Here is an 18,267-nt window from a genome sequence, read left to right as displayed (position 1 = left end):
TGGCGGCCGGTGCTGGGTGTGCGAGGGGACGGTGGGGAGCACCACCGCACACCCCCATTTTGGGTGTTATAAGAACCCTACTTGGGTTCCTAGCACAGGGCAGGAATGCCCATGCTGCTGGCCCACGGCCGGCCTCGGCCTCTTCTGGACAGCCTGTTCTGGGAAGCCGCAATGGAGTGAGAGCCGGGGTGGTCGCTGGACAGGGGCCCTCCACAGCCAGGCTTGTCTGGGCTCTTCCCAAAGAGGCTTGGCACTGGGTGGGTGGCGGCCGAAGTGGGGGGACGTTGAGGCCCAGATGATCTTCAACCGGGTGGTCTTCACACCCCACCGGGAGGCCTGTGGCCCCCGTTCTGCCCTGCCCCCTGGTGGCACAGCCCTCGGTCCGGGCCCTGGGCAGGGAGCAGGCCGCTGCTCTGCGCTGACCGTGCTGCCGGGTGCTGTCTGTCTGTTATATAGCCCTGTCAGTCTGCTATAAGGCCGGACCGGGGGCGGACAACGGCGAGGAAGGTAAGAGCCGGCCTCCGCAAGGAGGGCGTCCTCCTGTCTGTGTCCCTGGGCTGGGGGCGGCAGCGCCGCTGAGGGACAGAGTTTGGGCGGGCCGCCTGCATGCCTGCACCCTGCGCCCGGCCGGCCCAGCTGAGGAGGGGCCCTCCCTTGTGTCCGGCCCACAGCCCAGACTTGGTGCAGCCCCGGCCTGAGGGTGACCTGCTGGTGTGGGAGGTCTGTGGTGGGCTGTGTGGGGCTGTCTGGTCATGAGATGGGGAGGGACAGAGGGCAGCTGCCCCTCGCCCTCCTTGCCTGGGCACTTGGCAGCCGCCGGCTCCCCTGCTCCTTTTGCTCTTTTGTCTGCTGCTTCTGGGGCTGGCCCAGACCTTGTTCTCCCTCCTCCTTCCATCTTCATGCCCTGGGGAATCTGGGCCTTCAGGGTGCCTGGACTTAAAGGGCACATGGGCACCAGAGTGTCTGCAGGGGTACCTGCCAAGGAGTTGCTGGGCCGCCATGGGGTGGGGCAGCGGGACAGTGTCCAGCAGCAGGAGGACGCGCACCTGCCAGGACGGGGCCTCCTGCGTGCTGGCGCCGGGTGGGGCCGGTGGGGTGGGCTTTGGTCTGGCAGCGTGCGTCTGCCTTGGTGCTGACAGGGGCTCCTTGTCCTTCAGGGGAAATAGAAGAGGAAATGGAGAATCCGGAAATGGTGGACCTGCCCGAGAAACTAAAGCACCAGCTGCGGCATCGGGAGCTGTTCCTCTCCCGGCAGCTGGAGTCCCTGCCCGCCACGCACATCAGGTAGCCCCCAGCAGCTCCCGCCCTGGGCCCCTCGGGCTGTCCTCGCCCTTCCAGCCTGCCCGTCCTTCTTTTCCAGGGGCAAGTGCAGCGTCACCCTGCTCAACGAGACCGAATCGCTCAAGTCCTACCTGGAGCGGGAGGTGAGGCCCAGCCTGGCCTGGTCTGCTGCAGCCAGTCCCAGGCCACTGTTTCCTCCACCCGTGACCTCTGCTGGCCTGGGCAGCGGGGACGATTTTCCCTCCTCCCTCTAGGCGCAGGCTGTTCTGGAGGGAAGCGGGGATTGCGTCCTGACAGCCACTTCCGGGTGTCCTAGTGTGCAGCTGCCCCTACCCTACGCATCCAGAGTTGTGGGCCAGGAGCACAGGGCTTTTTCCTCTTGCCACTGCCTCCCAGACAACCAGCGAGGGGAGGTCCCCCTGGGGAGGATGTGGCTGAGGCATATGGGGGCAGGGGCCACCTGGGTCTTTGTAGGAGTCTTGGCTGGTCCCTCCTGGGCAGTGGGCAGAGTCCTGGTAGGCCCACCTTGGGGGTCACCTGTGATTATACTGTGTTACCTGCCATATAGCATCCCCCAAGGTGTGACAACCAAAAAATGTCTCTAGACAGTGCCATACCTACTTGGGGAGCAGTGTCGCCTGACGGAAAGCGGTGGCACTGAGGCTGCTGTGAGATGCAGCTAACGGGAGGGTTGGGTTTCCGAGGCCACGTGGGGCCAAAAACGTCTGGAGCGTGTTGGTTCCCTGGAGTGCCTGTCATAGTTGCAGGGCACACCTGCCCAAGGGGCAGGCCCATCTCCAGGCCTGGGGCTTGGCCTCTCACAGGCTCTGCTGCCACCTGGCTGGAGTCTTGTGGCCTGAACACCCCCAGTGTGTCCAGCCAGCCCAGATGCAGGTTGCTGGATGAAGCCCTACCCTCCCTGTCCTAGGGGGGCTCATCTCTGCCGTGGCCATCGGCGCTCTGGCGTGGGCTCTGAAGGATCCAGGATGGCCACGGTGTGTCCCAAGCTCAGTCCTGTACTACCCCTGTGGCCCCAGTCCCCATTCCCACCACACAGCCTGGAAACAGGCATGAAGTGGCTCAGCTCGGGCTGTGGTCGTGCCCCAGGCCTTAGCTCAGAGTCATGAGCAGGCAGAGAAGAGCAGGCAGGGCTCGGCCCGGGGTTGTGACACATGCCTGGAGCATGGGCTGGGCTCGAACCCTCTCAGGCTGCCAGACCAGCTTCCCAGAAGGCTGAGCCGCAACCTGCTGGGCATGAGCAGAGGCTGTGGGTCGCCGTGAAGGCCCTGCTCAGGAAGGAGGAGTGCCCTTACTGACAGAGCCACACAGAGAGGGTGAGGCTGCAGAAATGCCTCTGGGGACGCAGAAAATGTGTGTTAGCAAGAAAGGCCTGTGAGGAAGCAGCAGGTGCAGTGACAAGCCTGTATGCACCGCATCAGCCCTAGAAACGGCCGGGTTGACGCTCACGAGGGGACAAAGCAGGCTGCTCAGGCACCCCGAAACCCTCCTGCTGCACGATGCAGCCTTGCCCCGCCTTCACTTTCTTTCTTTTTTATTGAGACAGAGTTTCGCTCTTGTTGCCCAGGCTGGAGTGCAATGGTGCGATCTTGGCCCACTGCAACCTCAGCCTCCTGGGTTCAGGCGATTCTCCTGCCTCAGCCTCACGAGTAGCTGGGATGACAGGCGTGCGTCACCACGTCTGGCTAATTTTTAGTAGAAACGGGGTTTCACCACGTTAACCAGGCTGGTCTCGAACTGACCTCGGGTGATCATCCCGCCTCAGGTGTAATCCCTCCCACAGTGCTGGGATTACAGGCGTGAGCCTCTGCGCCCGGCCACTTACCTCTTTTTTCTTACCTGGGGTTTCTGAACAGCCCCAACGTGGGAATTTAATGTAACAGGCTCAGGGTGAGTACACGTAGCACCCGGCAGAAGCTTGCGCCACTGAGCCCTGGGGGATTGTGCCCCTGCCTCGCCTCAAATAACCCTCACTGATGAAGTCCTGACGAACACGGACTCACATCACAGATAAGCAGGAACATCACACAGCGGTCACAGACACACCCAGGCCCTGGCCGGTGGAGCAGTCCGGCACCAAATAGAAACCATGTGTGTTTATTAATTTAAAGAAATAGGCCGGGCGCAGTGGCTCATGCCTATAATCCCAGCACTTTGGGAGCCCAAGGCCAGGGGAATCACTTGAGCTCAGGAGTTCCAGAGCAGCCTGGGCATCATAGTGAGACCTCAACTCTACAAAAGTAAAAAAAATTAGCCAGGCGTGGTGGTGCACACTTACTGTTGTCCCAGCTACTCAGGAGGCTGAGGTGGGAGGATTGCTTGAGTCAAGAGGTGGCGGCTGCAGTGAGTCAAGATCGCACCACTGTACTCCAGCTTGGGTGACAGAACAAGACCTTGTCTCCAAAAAATAAAAATAAAAATAATCCAGGCAGAGTAGCAGCTGAGGCTGAGCCTGGCAGCTGGCCTCTGGATAGTCGTGTCAGTTCAAGAGGATGAAGGCCCTGCTGCAGCATGGCTCATGGTCACACATGGAACAGGTGTCATGCTGGACTTTAAAGGTAGCTCTTGAAAGAAAAAACGCAGAGTAGCTTTCAGAATAGGTGAGAGGGAGCCCGGCACAGTGGCTCACGCCTGTAATCCCAGCACTTTGGGAGGCCGAGGCAGGTGGATCACCTGAGCTCAGGAGTTTGAGACCAGCCTGACCAACATGGTGAAACCGTGTTTCTACTGAAAATACAAAACATTAACCGAGTGTGTGGCGGGTGCCTGTAATCCCAGCTACTTGGAAGGCTGAGGCAGGAGAATTGCTTGAACCCAGAACGCGGAAGTTGCAGTGAGCCGAGATCGCGCCGTCGCACTCTAGCCTGGGCAACAAGAGCGAAACTCTGCCTCAAAAAAAGAAAAAAAAGGCAAATAAGTCATGGTTTTTGGGCTGCAGTCGTATCTACCCGGCCTTGGTAAGGGCTTGTGGAGCCTGGCCCCGCCCCTGTAGCTGCTCAGAGGCCCCGCCCCTGCTGACCCTCAGCATGTCTCCTCCGGGCAGGGTCATGGGGCAGGTGCATCCCCCGGTGACCCTCGAGGCCCCGCTGTAGGCTCCTCCCGGGCATGGCCGGGAGCTGTGGGGGCTCCTGTGCCCTCCCTCCGGCACCTGTGTCACCCTGCAGGAGCTCTGGGCAAGACCGTCCCAGCAGTCTGGCCGTGCTGGTACCTCTCTGACCCTCCCGGCAGCCCAGCCGTGCTAACGCCTCTCTGTCTCCTGTGGTGTTTTCCAGGATTTCTTCTTCTATTCTCTAGTCTACGACCCACAGCAGAAGACCCTGCTGGCAGATAAAGGAGAGATTCGAGTAGGAAACCGGTACCAGGCAGACATCACCGACTTGTTAAAAGAAGGTAGGGTGGGCCGCCCTGGGCATGGCGTGCTGCGTCCCGTCCTGCCCTGCCGGCTGACACACTGGGCAAGAGGAGGCTGGGACACGGCCGCCGTGTCAGTAACTCCTGTGTGACTGGGGGCAGCAGGTGCAGGCCTGGGCTCTGTCCACACGGGTGGTGTGTGTGGGCTGGTGTCCCGGAGCCTTCCCCCACCCACTGCTGGTGGTGGTGTGGTTCTGGGGAAGCCCCAGACCCTCAGGCAGGACGTGGTGGTCAGTTGTCCCTGCACAGTGAGACCTGGTTTCCTTGTGGCAGTAGTTTTTCTTTTTCTTTTTTTTCAGATGGAGTCTCGCTCTGTTGCCCAGGCTGGAGTGCAGTGGGGTGATCTCAGCTCACTGCAACTTCCACCTCCTAGGTTCAAGCGATTCTCCTGCCTCAGCCGCCTGAGTAGCTGGGATTACAGGCACTGCCATCACACCCGGCTAATTTTTTTATTTTTAGTAGAGACAGGGGTTCACCATGTTGGCCGGGATGGTCTTGAACTCTTGACCTCAGGCCTCCCAAGGTGCTGGGATTACAGACATGAGCCACCGAGTCTGACCTTGGCGGTTGTTTTTCACTACTTTTTTTTTTTTTGGACAAGGTCTAGCTCTGTTGCCCAGGCTGGAGTGCAGTGGTGCGATCATAGCTCACTGCAGCTTCAACCTCCCAGACTCAGATGATCCCCCCACCTCCGCCTCCCGGGTAGCTGGAACTACAGGCACGCACCACCACACCCCGCTAATTTTTTTGTATTTTTAGTAGAGGCAGGGTTTCACCATGTTGCCCAGGTTGGTCTCAAACTCGTGACCTCAAGTGATCTACCTGCCTTGGCCTCCCAAAGTGCTGGGATTACATGTGTGAGCCACTGCATCTGGCCTTGTTACTTTTTTTTTTTTTTTTTTTGAGACAGAGTCTCGCTCTGTCGCCCAGGCTGGAGTGCAGTGGCGCGATCTCGGCTCACTGCAAGCTCCGCCTCCCGGGTTCACGCCATTCTCCTGCCTCAGCCTCCCGAGTAGCTGGGACTACAGGCGCCCGCCACCTTGCCCGGCTAGTGTTTTGTTTTTTTTTTTTTAAGTAGAGATGGGGTTTCACCGTGTTAGCCAGGATGGTCTGGATTTCCTGACCTCGTGATCCGCCCGTCTCGGCCTCCCAAAGTGCTGGGATTACAGGCTTGAGCCACCGCGCCCCTCTCATTAGTTTTTTAAAGTTCTTTTGTCTCCAGAAATTTTCTTCTGTGTAAATCTGCCTGCGTTTCTTGTGTTGCCTGTGGGTGCCCCACCCTTGAGGTCTGATAGGGCCATGGAGCTCTGACGCAGCATGCACTCCAGACGCAGGCGGCCTCCTCCCTCCGCCGGGTGCTTCAGCAGCCCTGGTGGGAAGTCCTGAGGCTCACTGTCACCTTCTCAACCCTGTCCCCGCTGGGCAAGGCTGTGAGGCTGCCCTCAAGACGCAGGGCTCTGTCCTGAGGGTCGGCAGGGACTCGCATCCCTGCTTCTTGTAGTTGTGATCGAGGTGTTTGGTGATTTTCCTCTTTTGGTTTGCTTTGAGAGTGGGTCTTGCTGTGTTTCCCAGGCTGGACCTGAAGTCCTGGGCTCCAGCGATCCTCGAGCCTCAGCCTTCCGAGTAGCTGGGGCTGTTTCGTGTTCTTGGTTGTCCATAAGATGCACCGGTGCCACCTTCCCCAGGCACCTGCGGGCTCTAGCACTGGGCTAGCAATGTAGTGGGCCTGCTGCTTTGCAAGCTCTGGGAGGTGCTGGGCAGTCGGGGACAGACCCCCCCTCTCTCCAGGCACACAGGGCACGTTGAGGCCTGGGTCAGCGTGGGGAGGCTGCTGTGCTGAGGCCTGTGGGTCTGAGTGTGGAGAGGCCTCTGTACTGGGGCCTGTGGGTCTGAGTGTGGGGAGGCCGCTGTACTGGGGCCTGTGGGTCTGAGTGTGGAGAGGCCGCTGGTGTGGGTCTGAGCGTGGGGTGGCCTCTGTGCTGGGGCTTGTGGGTCTGAGCGTGGGGAGGCCGCTGCTGGGGCCAGCCTGTGGAGTCCTGAGTGTGGAGGCAGCTGTGCTGGGGGCCCGGCCTGTGGGTCTGAGCGTGGGGAGGCCTCTGTGCTGGGGCCCGGCCTGTGGGTCTGGCGTGGGGAGGCCTCTGTGCTGGGGCCCGGCCTGTGGGTCTGAGTGTGGGGAGGCCTCTGAGCGTGGGGAGGCCGCTGCGCTGGGGCCCGGCCTGTGGGTCTGAGCTTGGGGAGGCCTCTGTGCTGGGCCTGTGGGTCACCAGTGGGGAGGCCTCTGGCTGGGGCCTGTGGGTCTGAGCCTGGGGGAGGAGGGGCCTCTGTGCTGGAGAGACCTGTGGGTCCTGGCGTGGGGGCAGCTGTGCTGGGGCCTGTGGGTCTGGCGATGGGGAGGAGCGGCTGTGCTGGGGCCACAATAGGTCTGGCCGGTAGAGGGGGGCAGCTGCTGGAGCCTGGCCTGTGGGTCTGAGCCTGTGGGGAGGCCTCTGTGCTGGGGCCTGTGGGTCTGAGTGTGGGGAGGCCTCTGTGCTGGGGCCTGGCCTGTGGGTCTGAGTGTGGGGAGGCCTCTGTGCTGGGGCCTGGCCTGTGAGTCTCAGCATAGGGAGGCCGCTGTGTTGGGTCTGGGCCTGTGGCCTCCAGGGTGCCCTGCTGTCATACCAGGGTCTCCCAGCCTGGGGCTATCTTGCCTTTCTGGGCTGGCCAAGGGTGAAGGCCTGGCAGCCACGCCCAGGTGGAAAGGCAGCATCCGTGGCTGGGAGACAGGTGAGAACACAGATCACATGAGGGCCAGAGAGTGAGGAGTCGTCTCAGGTCAGAGGCCCTCACGTGGCGCATCCGTTCCTTCAGCCAGGGGCTGGTGGGCCTGGCAGGAGAATGGGCCTTGAGGTGCCCCCATCCTCCCGTGTACACAGGGTTGAGATCCGACCTGCAGAGACCTGGCAGAGCTCTGTAGGGCCTGGGGCGATGGGACTAAGGGTCCACCAGCCTGAGCCAGCCGCAGGAGCCGACCTCCTCCTCCCCACGCTGCCTTCCCCACTGCCCTGCCGTTCCTTGGCTTTTGGGCTGCTGGTGCAAGGGCCAGGGATCCCACAAGCTTGTGTGGGGCTGGGATGTGGCTTCCAGAGCCTTCCCCACCTCCAGGAGGCCGTGTCCCTCTTGAGTGATGGAAAATTGCACACTAGCTGTGCACCTGCCTTTAGTGAGTTTGAAACGTCAAAGGGAGTGCGACCGTCATGACCAGCGGTGAGCATACACAGAGGCACAGTGGCTTGTGTGGTTCACACCAAGGCTCAGCTTCTTGGCAGTCAGGGAGCTGGACCCCAGCTTCCCCAGGGTACCCCTGAGCCAAGGTGAGGAGTCCACACCAGGCCGAAGACCCTCCAGCCCTCCTCACTGGTTCACACAGCCCCAGGCCCTTCACCTCCAGGGCCATGCAGCGGCCCCTCCCTCTGCAGCACTGCGCTTCCCTGGCTGACCCCGTCCTCTGAGACTGGCCAGGCATTGTTTCCTAGAGGCCGCAAGGCTTGACCCTCCCTGGACACACGGCCCAGGACGCCCGACCCTCAGGGCAGGGTCTGGGAGCCAGTGCCCCTTAGCGAGGGTAGTGTTTCCTTGGGGACTTTCTAGTCTCAAGAGCTCTCTCCATGCTGGACCTGTAGCCAGGCGCCCCAGTGGAGGGCGGCCCCACACTCCATGGTCCTTGGTCAGGAGCCTCGGTGCTGCCCGGGGCCAGAGGGGAGCCGCCTGCAGAGTCTGAGGCTGGCACCCTGCGCTGAGCCATGGAGGCTGGAGAGGGGACAGAGGACAATTGTGGAACTTTCTCCGAGTCCTCCCTGGGAGTCAGGCTCGGCCATGCTCAGACGCACATTCTCCTGAGGGTGTCTCCCAACACCACAGTCTTGGTTTTTTGCGAGTGAAAGACTGTTTTGTCAGAAACCCTGCTGGCCCTGGCCGACTGCAGGCATCAGGTGGCCTCTTCACCAGCCTTGAGTTCTCCATCGTCCCAGCTCCCAGAAGACAGGAAACAACTAGTGACCCCAGAGGCACCCCCCCGCTGCCCCCCGGCTCTGGCTATGCCGGGTTTAGAGCAGCTGCCCCAGAACCTGCCAGGGTGGAAGAGGGGCCAGGAGGGAGCCTGTGCCCCCAGAAGGTCCCTGGAGGTGGTCTGCCTGCTGTTGGGATGTGGCAGGGCCCTCTTGCAACACCATGTGAATCCGAGTATCTCAAAATAAAAAGCTTGGGCCGGGCACAGTGGCTCGTGCCTACGATCCCAGCACTTTGGGAGGCCAAGGTGAGTGGATCACCTGAAGTGAAGAGTTTGAGACCAGTCTGGGAAACATGGTGAAACCCCGTGTCTACTGAAAATACAAAAATTAGCTGGGTGTGGTGTCGGTGCCTGTGGTCCCAGCTACTCAGGAGGCTGAGGCAGCAGAATCGCTTGAACCTGGGAGGTGGAGGTTGCAGTGAGCCGAGATCGCACCACTGCACTCCAGCCTGGGCAACAGAGTGAGACTCCATCTCAAAAAATAATGATAATAATAAATAAATAAAGAGCTTGATTTAAATTTACAAACCAACCTTCCCATCTCTTGTGGCCACAGTTCTTGAAGCCCTGCATTCTGGGCAGGCTGAGAGGCCCCTTGCGTGTGCACCCCATCCCCGGGTTGAGAGGCCACTGTGTGCCAAGTGTGCATGCGTGTACTTGTGTGTGCAACAGCCTCCGTCCAGCCTTGCACCCTGGCCTCACCTATGGGGCCCTGCAACCCTTCCCCTTCCCCATCCCAGCAGCTCCGTGCGCCTGGGGAGGAGAGGCGCGACCCGGCGTGCTGGGGGACCCTGTCTCAGAAAGGCCACACTTCTCTCTGTAGGCGAGGAGGACGGCCGAGACCAGTCCAAGCTGGAGACCAAGGTGTGGGAGGCGCACAACCCACTCACAGACAAGCAGATCGACCAGTTCCTGGTAGTGGCCCGGTGAGTCCTGCTCCTGGGCAAGAGCAGCAGGGGTGGTGCCTGGAGCTCCTGTTCTCCCTGCCCTGTGGTGGGTGTTGGGGACGTGACAGTCTTGGATCCCATATCCCAACATGAAGCCCATGCGTTGCGGCCCTGACACCCTGCTAGCAGTTCCCAGAGAGGCTCGCGAGCGCTGGGCCCAGGCTCTTCGTTAAATAGAAGGGCGGCCCTTTTCGGGGGCGGGCCTGTGTGCCCACCCATGTGTCCCTAATGGGACTTTCCCAGGATGGGCCAGAGGCGCTCTCCCACTCCTGGGCCGCTGGGAGCAAGTGGGCTGGGCCTGGTCAGGGAGCAGAGCAGCTGCAGCCCAGGCAGACCCCTGGGGCGGGGGGAAGTTCGAGGCCCAGGAGAGGACCATGCACCTTCCCTGCCAGCAGCCTAGGAGGTGGAGAAAACCCCAAAAGAAGCCCCAAGGCGATTGCCAGTCTATCAGGATGCCTTCAGTCAGACACGTGGGTTCTTGGGTGGGTGCTGGGCCCCACTCCCCATCCTGGGGCCCAAGACACAAGGAATCCTTGCCACCTGTGGGCTGCTCCCTGCGATGCCCGTGCAGTTTGTCGCTGCTGCCCATGGTGCCCTGGTCCCTGGCGCCTGTGGAGCGGTGTGCCTGGGTGGAGCCCCTGCTCAGCCATGGCCCAGGTCCCTGGTGCCTGGGGAGCGGTGTGCCTGGGTGGAGCCCCTGCTCAGCCGTGGCCCCTGGTCCATGGTGCCTGGGGAGCAGTGTGCCTGGGTGGAGCCCCTGCTCGGCTGACACTGGTCAGCGCATCTCCTTTCCCCAGCTCTGTGGGCACCTTCGCACGGGCCCTGGACTGCAGCAGCTCCGTCCGACAGCCCAGCCTGCACATGAGTGCCGCAGCTGCCTCCCGAGACATCACCCTGGTAAGTGGGCCTAGGGTGGGACAGCTGAGACCTGGAGTGACCCACGGCCCAGAGTGGCTGTGCCCTTCCTCCTACCTGGACCCAGCACCTGCTCCAGGTATTCAGGACCCCCGCAGAGGTGCTGTCCCACCTGACTGGCCTTTCCTATCCATCCCAGGCTCAGCCAGACTGTCCTGAGGGTGCAGGGAGGGCTGTGCTGCCTGGTCCTGCAGCAGGGGATCCTTAAGGCCCTGAGAGAGGGTTGCCATGCCACAGGTGCAGGAAAGCCACCTTGGCCCAGGTGACCCTGCTATCTCCTGCCTCAGTTCCATGCCATGGACACTCTCCACAAGAACATCTATGACATCTCCAAGGCCATCTCAGCGCTGGTGCCACAGGGCGGGCCCGTGCTCTGCAGGGACGAGATGGAGGAGTGGTCTGCGTCAGAGGCCAACCTTTTCGAGGAAGCCCTGGAAAAATATGGGAAGGATTTCACGGACATTCAGCAAGATTTTGTGAGTACCGTGGGTGGCGATGTGGGAGTGACTGACCATGCCCATCTCCAGGTGGGCTGTGGGGGCGTGGGGTCCACGTCCCCCCTGCCCTGAGGGAGCCTGTCCTGCACCCTGATTCCCTGTGTGGAGCTGCATGAGTTCTGTCTCAGCTGTGCTCGGCCACCACAGTCCTGTCACACTGGTTCAGCAGACAGGCGTGGGGGCACTGGTGGGGCCTGGGCATAGAGAGCCACGCTGCTACCACCACTGCGTGATAAGGATAAGGGTTGGCCCGGGTGACGGAGGCCAGGGTGTCCTCACAGAGACTTTCCCTTCCTTGCCGCCCCCTCCAGCCCCAGCCTTGGTTTTGCTTTGTTTTTGACTTAAGCTGAACCTCTGTTTCCTCATGTCCTTGTTTTCTGTCTCGTGAGTTTGGCCCAGCAACAGGCCAAGAGGGTCTTCATGGTATGGGGTCTCCCCTTCCCTGTACCTCTACCTCAGGACCCCCATCCTCCCACCGTCAGCCTTCCTAAAATATGTTTAAACTGATCTGTTAGAAGGGCATCCCCACGTGGAGGTGGTGGGACCCCTGACCATCAGCCCTGGGGAGGTGGAGCCTGTGGCAGGGCAGGGAGGAGCCCCAAAGGGCCAGGACATGGCGGGGTTGCTGCTGTCTGATGAAAAGCACCATCCACGCAGCAGCGCATAGGCCAGCGTAGCAGAGACTGGAGAGGCGTCTGGAATTCGGAAGAAACAAACATGGGGTTGGGTAGGTTACTAGACATGAAGAGGAGGGACAGCAGCCAGCCGTGAGGCAGGAATGCAGCTTTGTGTGGGGGCCTCTGGCCAAGGGGAGAGCTTGGCCAGGCTCGGGAGGAGTCCTTGACTGGGGCAGTGGCCTCTCCAAGGCGGATACGGATTTCTCCAGGCTTAAAATCTAACCAAGATGAGCAGAAAGAACATGTTCAGACAAGAGGATGAGGGCTAGAAACAAAATTCACCAACTGGCTCAGACGAGGGCAGTATTTGAGGGAGACCCTGCTGCACATGGTTCCAGCAGAGGAGACCCCAGTGCTGAGCCCACGTGAGCCTAGCGAGGCAGCGCTCAGGGGGCTGTGGCTGCGGGGCCGAGTCCAGGCGTGGGGTCAGGAGGCTGCAGCTTCGGGGCTGTGTCGAGGGAGCAGGCCCTGCTCTTCCTTCCTGCCAGATGCAGTGGACCAGACTGAGGAACTATCTGAACCCTTATTTAATAAGACAGGTTTCTTAAATCCATGCCACAGGCCGGGCACAGTGGCTCACGCCTGTAATCCCACCACTTTGGGAGGTCGAGGCAGGAGGATCATGAGGTCAAGAGATCAAGACCATCCTGGCCAACATGTGACACAGTAAAACCTGTAAAACCCTGTGTCTACTAAAAATGCAAAAATTGGCTGGGTGTGGTGGCGAGCGCCTGTAGTCCGAGCTACTTGGGAGACAGAGGCAGGAGAATCGCTTGAACCTGGGGAGGTGGAGGTTGCTATGAGCCGAGATTGCGCCACTGCACTCCAGCCTGGGTGACAGTGTGAGACTCCGTCTCAAAAACAAAAATGGCTGAGATGGCCGGTCATGGTGACTCATGCCTGTAATCCCAGCACTTTGGGAGGCCGAGGTGGGTGGATCACTTGAGGTCAGGAGTTCGAGATCAGCCTGGCCAACATGGTGAAGCCCCATCTCTACTAAAAATACAAAAATTAGCCAGGCATGGTGGCACGTATCTGTAGTCCCAGCTACTCAGGAGGCTGAGGCAAGAGAATCGCTTGAACCCAGGAGGCGGAGGTTGCAGTGAGCCAAGATCACACTACTGCACTCCAGTCTGGGTGACAGAGAGAGACTCCATCTCAAAAAAAAAAAAAAAGGCTTAGATGGAGGCTGGGTTGTCAGTGCCACCTCGGCAAGATCTCGACCTTGACCCTGTGTCAGCTCCTCTTCCCCTGGCATCACTGTGTTTTGGCATCTGGCAGGGGGTACCCACTTCATCAGCTTCCCTCTGCACCTGCCTGCCAGCAGGGGCCTGGCCTCAGTGCACCAAGCACACCTTGCCCTCCCACCTCCTGCCCCCTCTGTGGCTTTCTGGCCGCAGCCCTGCCCCTGCCCTCATGATGTGCCTACCTCCTGCCCCTTCCTGCTTGTGTGACACGCCTCCTCCCACCCAGCTCCCGTGGAAGTCTCTGACCAGCATCATTGAGTACTACTACATGTGGAAGACCACCGACAGATACGTGCAGCAGGTAAGCCTGCCTGCCACTCAGTGCCTGGGGCATGCCACCTCCGTGTCCTGCGCCCCATCCTCTCCCAGCAGGTGGGCGTGCTGCTGAGTCCCTGGCCCGGCTCTCCTCTCCACTGGGGCTCTCCTCCCCATTGGCGCTCTCCTCTCCGTTGGCGCTCTCCTCCCCATTGGCGCTCTCCCCTCCGTGGCCTCCAGCCTGTCTGCACCACAGCCCCAACCTGGGCCTAGCCCGCTGACCTCTGACCTTCTCTTTTGTTTTAAGAAACGCTTGAAAGCAGCTGAAGCTGAGAGCAAGTTAAAGCAAGTTTATATTCCCAACTAGTAAGTGTGCCCTTACAGCCATGGTCCTCGTGGCCCTGGGGGCTAGGGAGGGTGGGCACAGGGTGCCGGGGCCAGGCGGGTCCCGAGGAAACTCAGGCTCAGAGGCTGGGAGAGTTAGGGCAGCCCCTGTGAGGGCGGCGCAGGGCTGGGGGCTCTGGCTGCTGACGCGATGGCCGTGTCTCCGTCGTCCTGGCCTCCTGGTCAGTAAGAGGGCATTGGGATTCCAACCCACACCGCCAGGGTTCAGTCCCTGAGCTGGGCTCCATGCTAGGGGGAGCACGGGGGCCTGGAAAACAGCTCAGACCTCAGCAGTGGCTCCCAGGAACTGCTGAGGCCGAGGGGGGTGCGAGGACATGGTTCTGGACGAGGGGTGATCAGCCGCGGTGCGTGCTGGGCAGATAGGCCCTTGAGGTTTGTGCTCCTGCAACTCCTCTCTTCTCTCCTTTATCTCTTTAAGTAACAAGCCAAATCCGAACCAAATCAGCGTCAACAACGTCAAGGCCGGTGTGGTGAACGGCACGGGAGCACCGGGCCAGAGCCCTGGCGCTGGCCGGGCCTGCGAGAGCTGTTACAGTAAGTGCCCTGGATGGCCGGGGGCACACCGCACACCCGCCTGTGGGCCGTGGTGCCTGTGTTGGCCCTGAGGGCTCCAGCGTGGCCCAGCCTGGGAGGGGCCCACTGATGATGGGGGGCTGCGTCCCAGGGATGTGGTTGGGAGAGCCTTGGGGAATGTGCGGGGGTGCCTGGCGGGTGGGGGCGGCCGGCGTGGGGGTGGTGGGGAATACTCTGACATCGCTGGTTCTGCTTAAGAATCCGTCTATTTCCAACTTTGTTGTCCGTAGCCACACAGTCTTACCAGTGGTATTCTTGGGGTCCCCCTAACATGCAGTGTCGTCTCTGCGCATCTTGTTGGACATATTGGAAGAAATATGGTGGCTTGAAAATGCCAACCCGGTTAGATGGAGAGAGGCCAGGACCAAACCGCAGTAACATGGTAAGAGGGGGACATCCGCCCTGCCTGCCGCGAGTGTGTCAGCCCTGCGGGTCCTCGGCCCCCGGTCATGGCACTGTGTCGGGGCGGTTATGCCCCCTTCCGCAGAGTCCCCACGGCCTCCCAGCCCGGAGCAGCGGGAGCCCCAAGTTCGCCATGAAGACCAGGCAGGCCTTCTATCTGCACACGACGAAGCTGACACGGATCGCCCGGCGCCTGTGCCGTGAGATCCTGCGCCCATGGCATGCTGCGCGGCACCCCTACCTGCCCATCAACAGCGCGGCCATCAAGGCCGAGTGTGAGTCATCCCAACGCCCGCTCACTCTGTTCCTGTAGGCAGTGGGGAGGGAACAGCAACCTTGGGGCCCAGCCTGTAGCCCCACTGGGAGTTCTCATCTCAGGGAGCCCCATTTCCTCCTCGGTGCTGACATGGCCAAGCCCAGTGAGGGCTCCCAGGTCAAGGCGCAGGCAGGGTCCCGTGCTCCCTGGGGATGCCCCACCCCTCACACTGTGTGGTACCCCGCAGGCACGGCGCGGCTGCCCGAAGCCTCCCAGAGCCCACTGGTGCTGAAGCAGGCGGTGCGCAAGCCGCTGGAAGCCGTGCTCCGGTATCTTGGTGAGCAGTCCAGGCGCGATGGGGGCTCCTAATGCTGCCTGCAGGCAGCTTCTGACCCAAGCTGATGCACTGGTGCTCCCAGCCTTCTCTAGCTAGGAGCTCCTGGACAGCCCCACAGGGCCTGGAACTGTCCTTTTGAGGTACTCTGCACCGTGCCAGGCTTAGGCCGACCCACTGGGACCCCGGCTCCTTTCTGCTCCTGGGGTCTTGACGGGGCCCAGTGCGGAGTGGCTGCCGCCCTGCCTTCTGCGGGGCCAGCCTCCTCAAGGCACACCCAGGGGGCTTCCCTGCCAGCCTCACTACCGTTCCCTGTGTTCTGATCGTCCCTGGGGCCTGAGGGTGTGGGGTTTGGGCAGTGCACACCCCTGCCTGTAATGCCACTAAGGCAGGGTTGCACCTGCTGCCTACAGGGAGCATACTTCCTGAGCCATGCCCACTCCACAGGGGCAGCACTCAGGCCTCTGTAGGCCCTCGGCAGGGGTAGGTGCACACCTGGCAAGCAGCCTCAGGCAGGGGTTCCCTTATCTTTGAGGGTCTGAGGATACCTGAGAACCTCAGCCAGCTACCCTGGCCCAGCCAGAAGCAGCTTGGGGGCTGGGCCAGACATTTGTGGTGGCGGTGGGGGTCCTCCCCCATTTGCTGGGCTCGAGTGGGCTTGTGTATCTGCTCTCGTGAGGGTGACTCTCCTGAGAAGGACATTCCAGAGCCATGAACCACATGTGCTCTGAGATTCAAGTGGCTTTGGCATTGCTCCCTGTTTGGGGTCGTGGCCTCTGTCCTGTGGGAAGAGGTGGCTGGTATCAGGGCTGGTCCTCAGCAGCTGTGTCCCTGGCCAGGCTGGCTGGATGGTCGGTTCGCTGTCTGACCAGCAGCCAGCCCTCCACCAGCAGCTCCGGAGGCCTGGACATGGGGGCTGTTGAATAGGTGTTGTGCTCACGGGCCTGTGTATGGATCCTGTTGTGCGGGGGTGAGGGGCCTGGCCCCTGCCAGGTGGTCTCCCTGCTCTCTAGGTGCAGGATTGGCCTGGGCACACGTCTTGCGGGAGAGCACTTGGTGCTCCTGGCTCTGTGGTGACCTCCCTGCTTCCAGCCCAGTCAGGATGGGGCCTCAGGGGTGGGGGCCGCGTGAAGCTTGGTTCCTGGTCGTATCCCAGAACCATGAGGGCTGGAGCCTGGGCCTGCCTGCCTATCCCCTGCCAGGCAGAGGCGACTAGCTCTGCCTGTCATTCCTGGCAGAGACCCACCCCCGTCCCCCGAAGCCTGACCCCGTGAAGAGTGTGTCCAGCGTGCTCAGCAGCCTGACGCCCGCCAAGGCGGCCCCTGTCATCAACAACGGCTCCCCCACCATCCTGGGCAAGCGCAGCTATGAGCAGCACAACGGGGTGGACGGTGAGTGGCCCCCTCGCCCGGTGAATCCGGGCCTGCCCCACCCGGTGAGTGTGGCCCTCCCCACCCGGTGAGTCCGGCCCGCCCCCGCCCGGGGCACCCGCGGTGCGTGCTGACGCTGTCTTCTCTCCCTCTCTCCCACCCCGGCGCTGCCAGGCAACATGAAGAAGCGCCTCTTGATGCCCAGTAGGGGTAAGGCCTGGGGCCGCGGGCGGGCGCTGCGCCAGCCCCACCCGTGATGCCTGTGCTGTGCTGCTGAGTGTGTCCCCGCGGCGGGCGGCCCAGGGCCCATGCTTGGGGCAGTCCACGTGAGCCCGGCCACAGCCCAGTCCCCCACGTTCCTCCTGACATCACTGGTCCCTTGGTGAAGACCCCCTGAGCCCAGGCATCTGGCCCTCGGCCCCCTGGCCCCACACCCTGTCAGTGGACTGTCCTGGCACGTGTGGCCCTGGCGCCCCTGCCTGCGCTGTCTGCCATCGCGCTGTGACTGCCCGCATGCTGCCAGCCTCAGCTCCTGGGGCCGCCCGTGCTGTGCCTGCAATCCTTTCGTGCGCCTGCCAGGCGGGACAGTGGGGAGGGAATGGTTGGGGGTGTCTGTGCGGGTTGTGGGCTACTGAGCTTGCACACATTGGTGACGTCTGTTGGAGAACTGGCTCAGGTGCTCTGTGCTGGTTGGTTGGAGCAGGGGCTGTGGGACCCCAGGCCCCTCGGGGAAGAGCAGATAGGACCAAGCCCAGCATGGGGGCCAGGTGTGTGGGGCCCGGGTGTGCACCCAGGCCTGGGCCTCCAGGGGTGCACGTGCTGGGCCTGCCAGTGTGGATGTGCCTGGGGCCCCTTCCCCAGGCGGCTTTCCCGGAGGGTGCTGGCCAGGGCAGCAGGGCCAGCGTGGGGACCTGGAGGTGGATATGGGCAGTGGCCGTCCAGCCCAGCCAGCCTTGTCCCCTCAGGGCATTCTCTCAAGGCTGCCAGGTGCCCTGGCAAGCACGTCCCGCGGGGTCAGCACGCCGGCTGCAGCGCAGGGTGGGCCTGAGATCGGGTGCCAGGCTCCGCCATCTCCACCTGTCTGGACACGCACCCCTGGCCTGTCTGTGCAGCCTCTGCCCGACCGCCCTTGGCGGTGTCTCTGTCTCACCCCAGCCCCCCTCCTTTCCTGGGGCGCCCTCCCAGCCATCTGGTATTGGGGCTGCCCCCGTTGCCTAGTCCTGGGCCCAGGGCCAGCCCACTGTGGGCTGGCTTTACTGGTCTGTTCCCAATGGCAGGGAACAGCCCCATGAGAACTGGTAGAAACAGGAGAGAGTCCTTGTCAGCAGGCATCTTCGAACTTTTTGTTTTGTGAAAAGCGGTTAACCAGCAAGTTAGATAAAAGCTTATTTATTCCCACTGAATTTTCCACACTGCACACTTCAGTCCCAGCTGTGCGGTGGTTGTGAGAGAGTACCACCACTCGCCACCTGGCTGGGCGGGCCCTGGGCTCAGAGGGGTCAGCCACAGAAGAAGCGCCTGTCCTGACGTGTAGTGGCCAGGACCTGGGCGCTGGAGGGGGCTGGCTAGGTGAAGGTGCCGCCCGGGGGCATTGGCACACATGAGATGGGGTCTCTGTCCAGCCTGGGTAGGCG

The 18,267-nt window shown here is 61.7% G+C and overlaps 1 protein-coding gene across 11 annotated transcripts in view; it reads left to right on the top strand.

Annotated features, from left to right (window-relative positions):
* The window catches only part of MTA1 (metastasis associated 1), a 51,651-nt gene that overhangs the window by 30,848 nt on the left and 2,536 nt on the right, over window positions 1-18,267 (top strand). For 4 of the 11 annotated variants that reach the window (XM_009212402.4, XM_021941662.2, XM_003902351.3 and 1 more), the window contains exons 4-18: window positions 457-507; window positions 1,158-1,284; window positions 1,361-1,424; window positions 4,572-4,689; window positions 9,579-9,681; window positions 10,500-10,599; window positions 10,905-11,093; window positions 13,265-13,339; window positions 13,601-13,659; window positions 14,117-14,232; window positions 14,502-14,653; window positions 14,759-14,948; window positions 15,177-15,266; window positions 16,502-16,654; window positions 16,808-16,843. In XM_009212402.4, the coding sequence (XP_009210666.1) occupies window positions 457-507; window positions 1,158-1,284; window positions 1,361-1,424; window positions 4,572-4,689; window positions 9,579-9,681; window positions 10,500-10,599; window positions 10,905-11,093; window positions 13,265-13,339; window positions 13,601-13,659; window positions 14,117-14,232; window positions 14,502-14,653; window positions 14,759-14,948; window positions 15,177-15,266; window positions 16,502-16,654; window positions 16,808-16,843 (1,623 nt within the window). The remainder of the gene's footprint in view (window positions 1-456; window positions 508-1,157; window positions 1,285-1,360; window positions 1,425-4,571; window positions 4,690-9,578; window positions 9,682-10,499; window positions 10,600-10,904; window positions 11,094-13,264; window positions 13,340-13,600; window positions 13,660-14,116; window positions 14,233-14,501; window positions 14,654-14,758; window positions 14,949-15,176; window positions 15,267-16,501; window positions 16,655-16,807; window positions 16,844-18,267) is intronic. The other 7 variants (XM_021941665.2, XM_021941664.2, XM_009212409.3 and 4 more) reach the window with 5 other exon arrangements.

Source organism: Papio anubis, chromosome 7 (assembly GCF_008728515.1).
Source record: "Papio anubis isolate 15944 chromosome 7, Panubis1.0, whole genome shotgun sequence".
Classification (NCBI taxonomy): domain Eukaryota; kingdom Metazoa; phylum Chordata; class Mammalia; order Primates; family Cercopithecidae; genus Papio; species Papio anubis.
The sequence above is the reverse complement of the archived record's forward strand: the minus strand, read 5'-3'. Positions and strand labels throughout refer to the sequence as shown.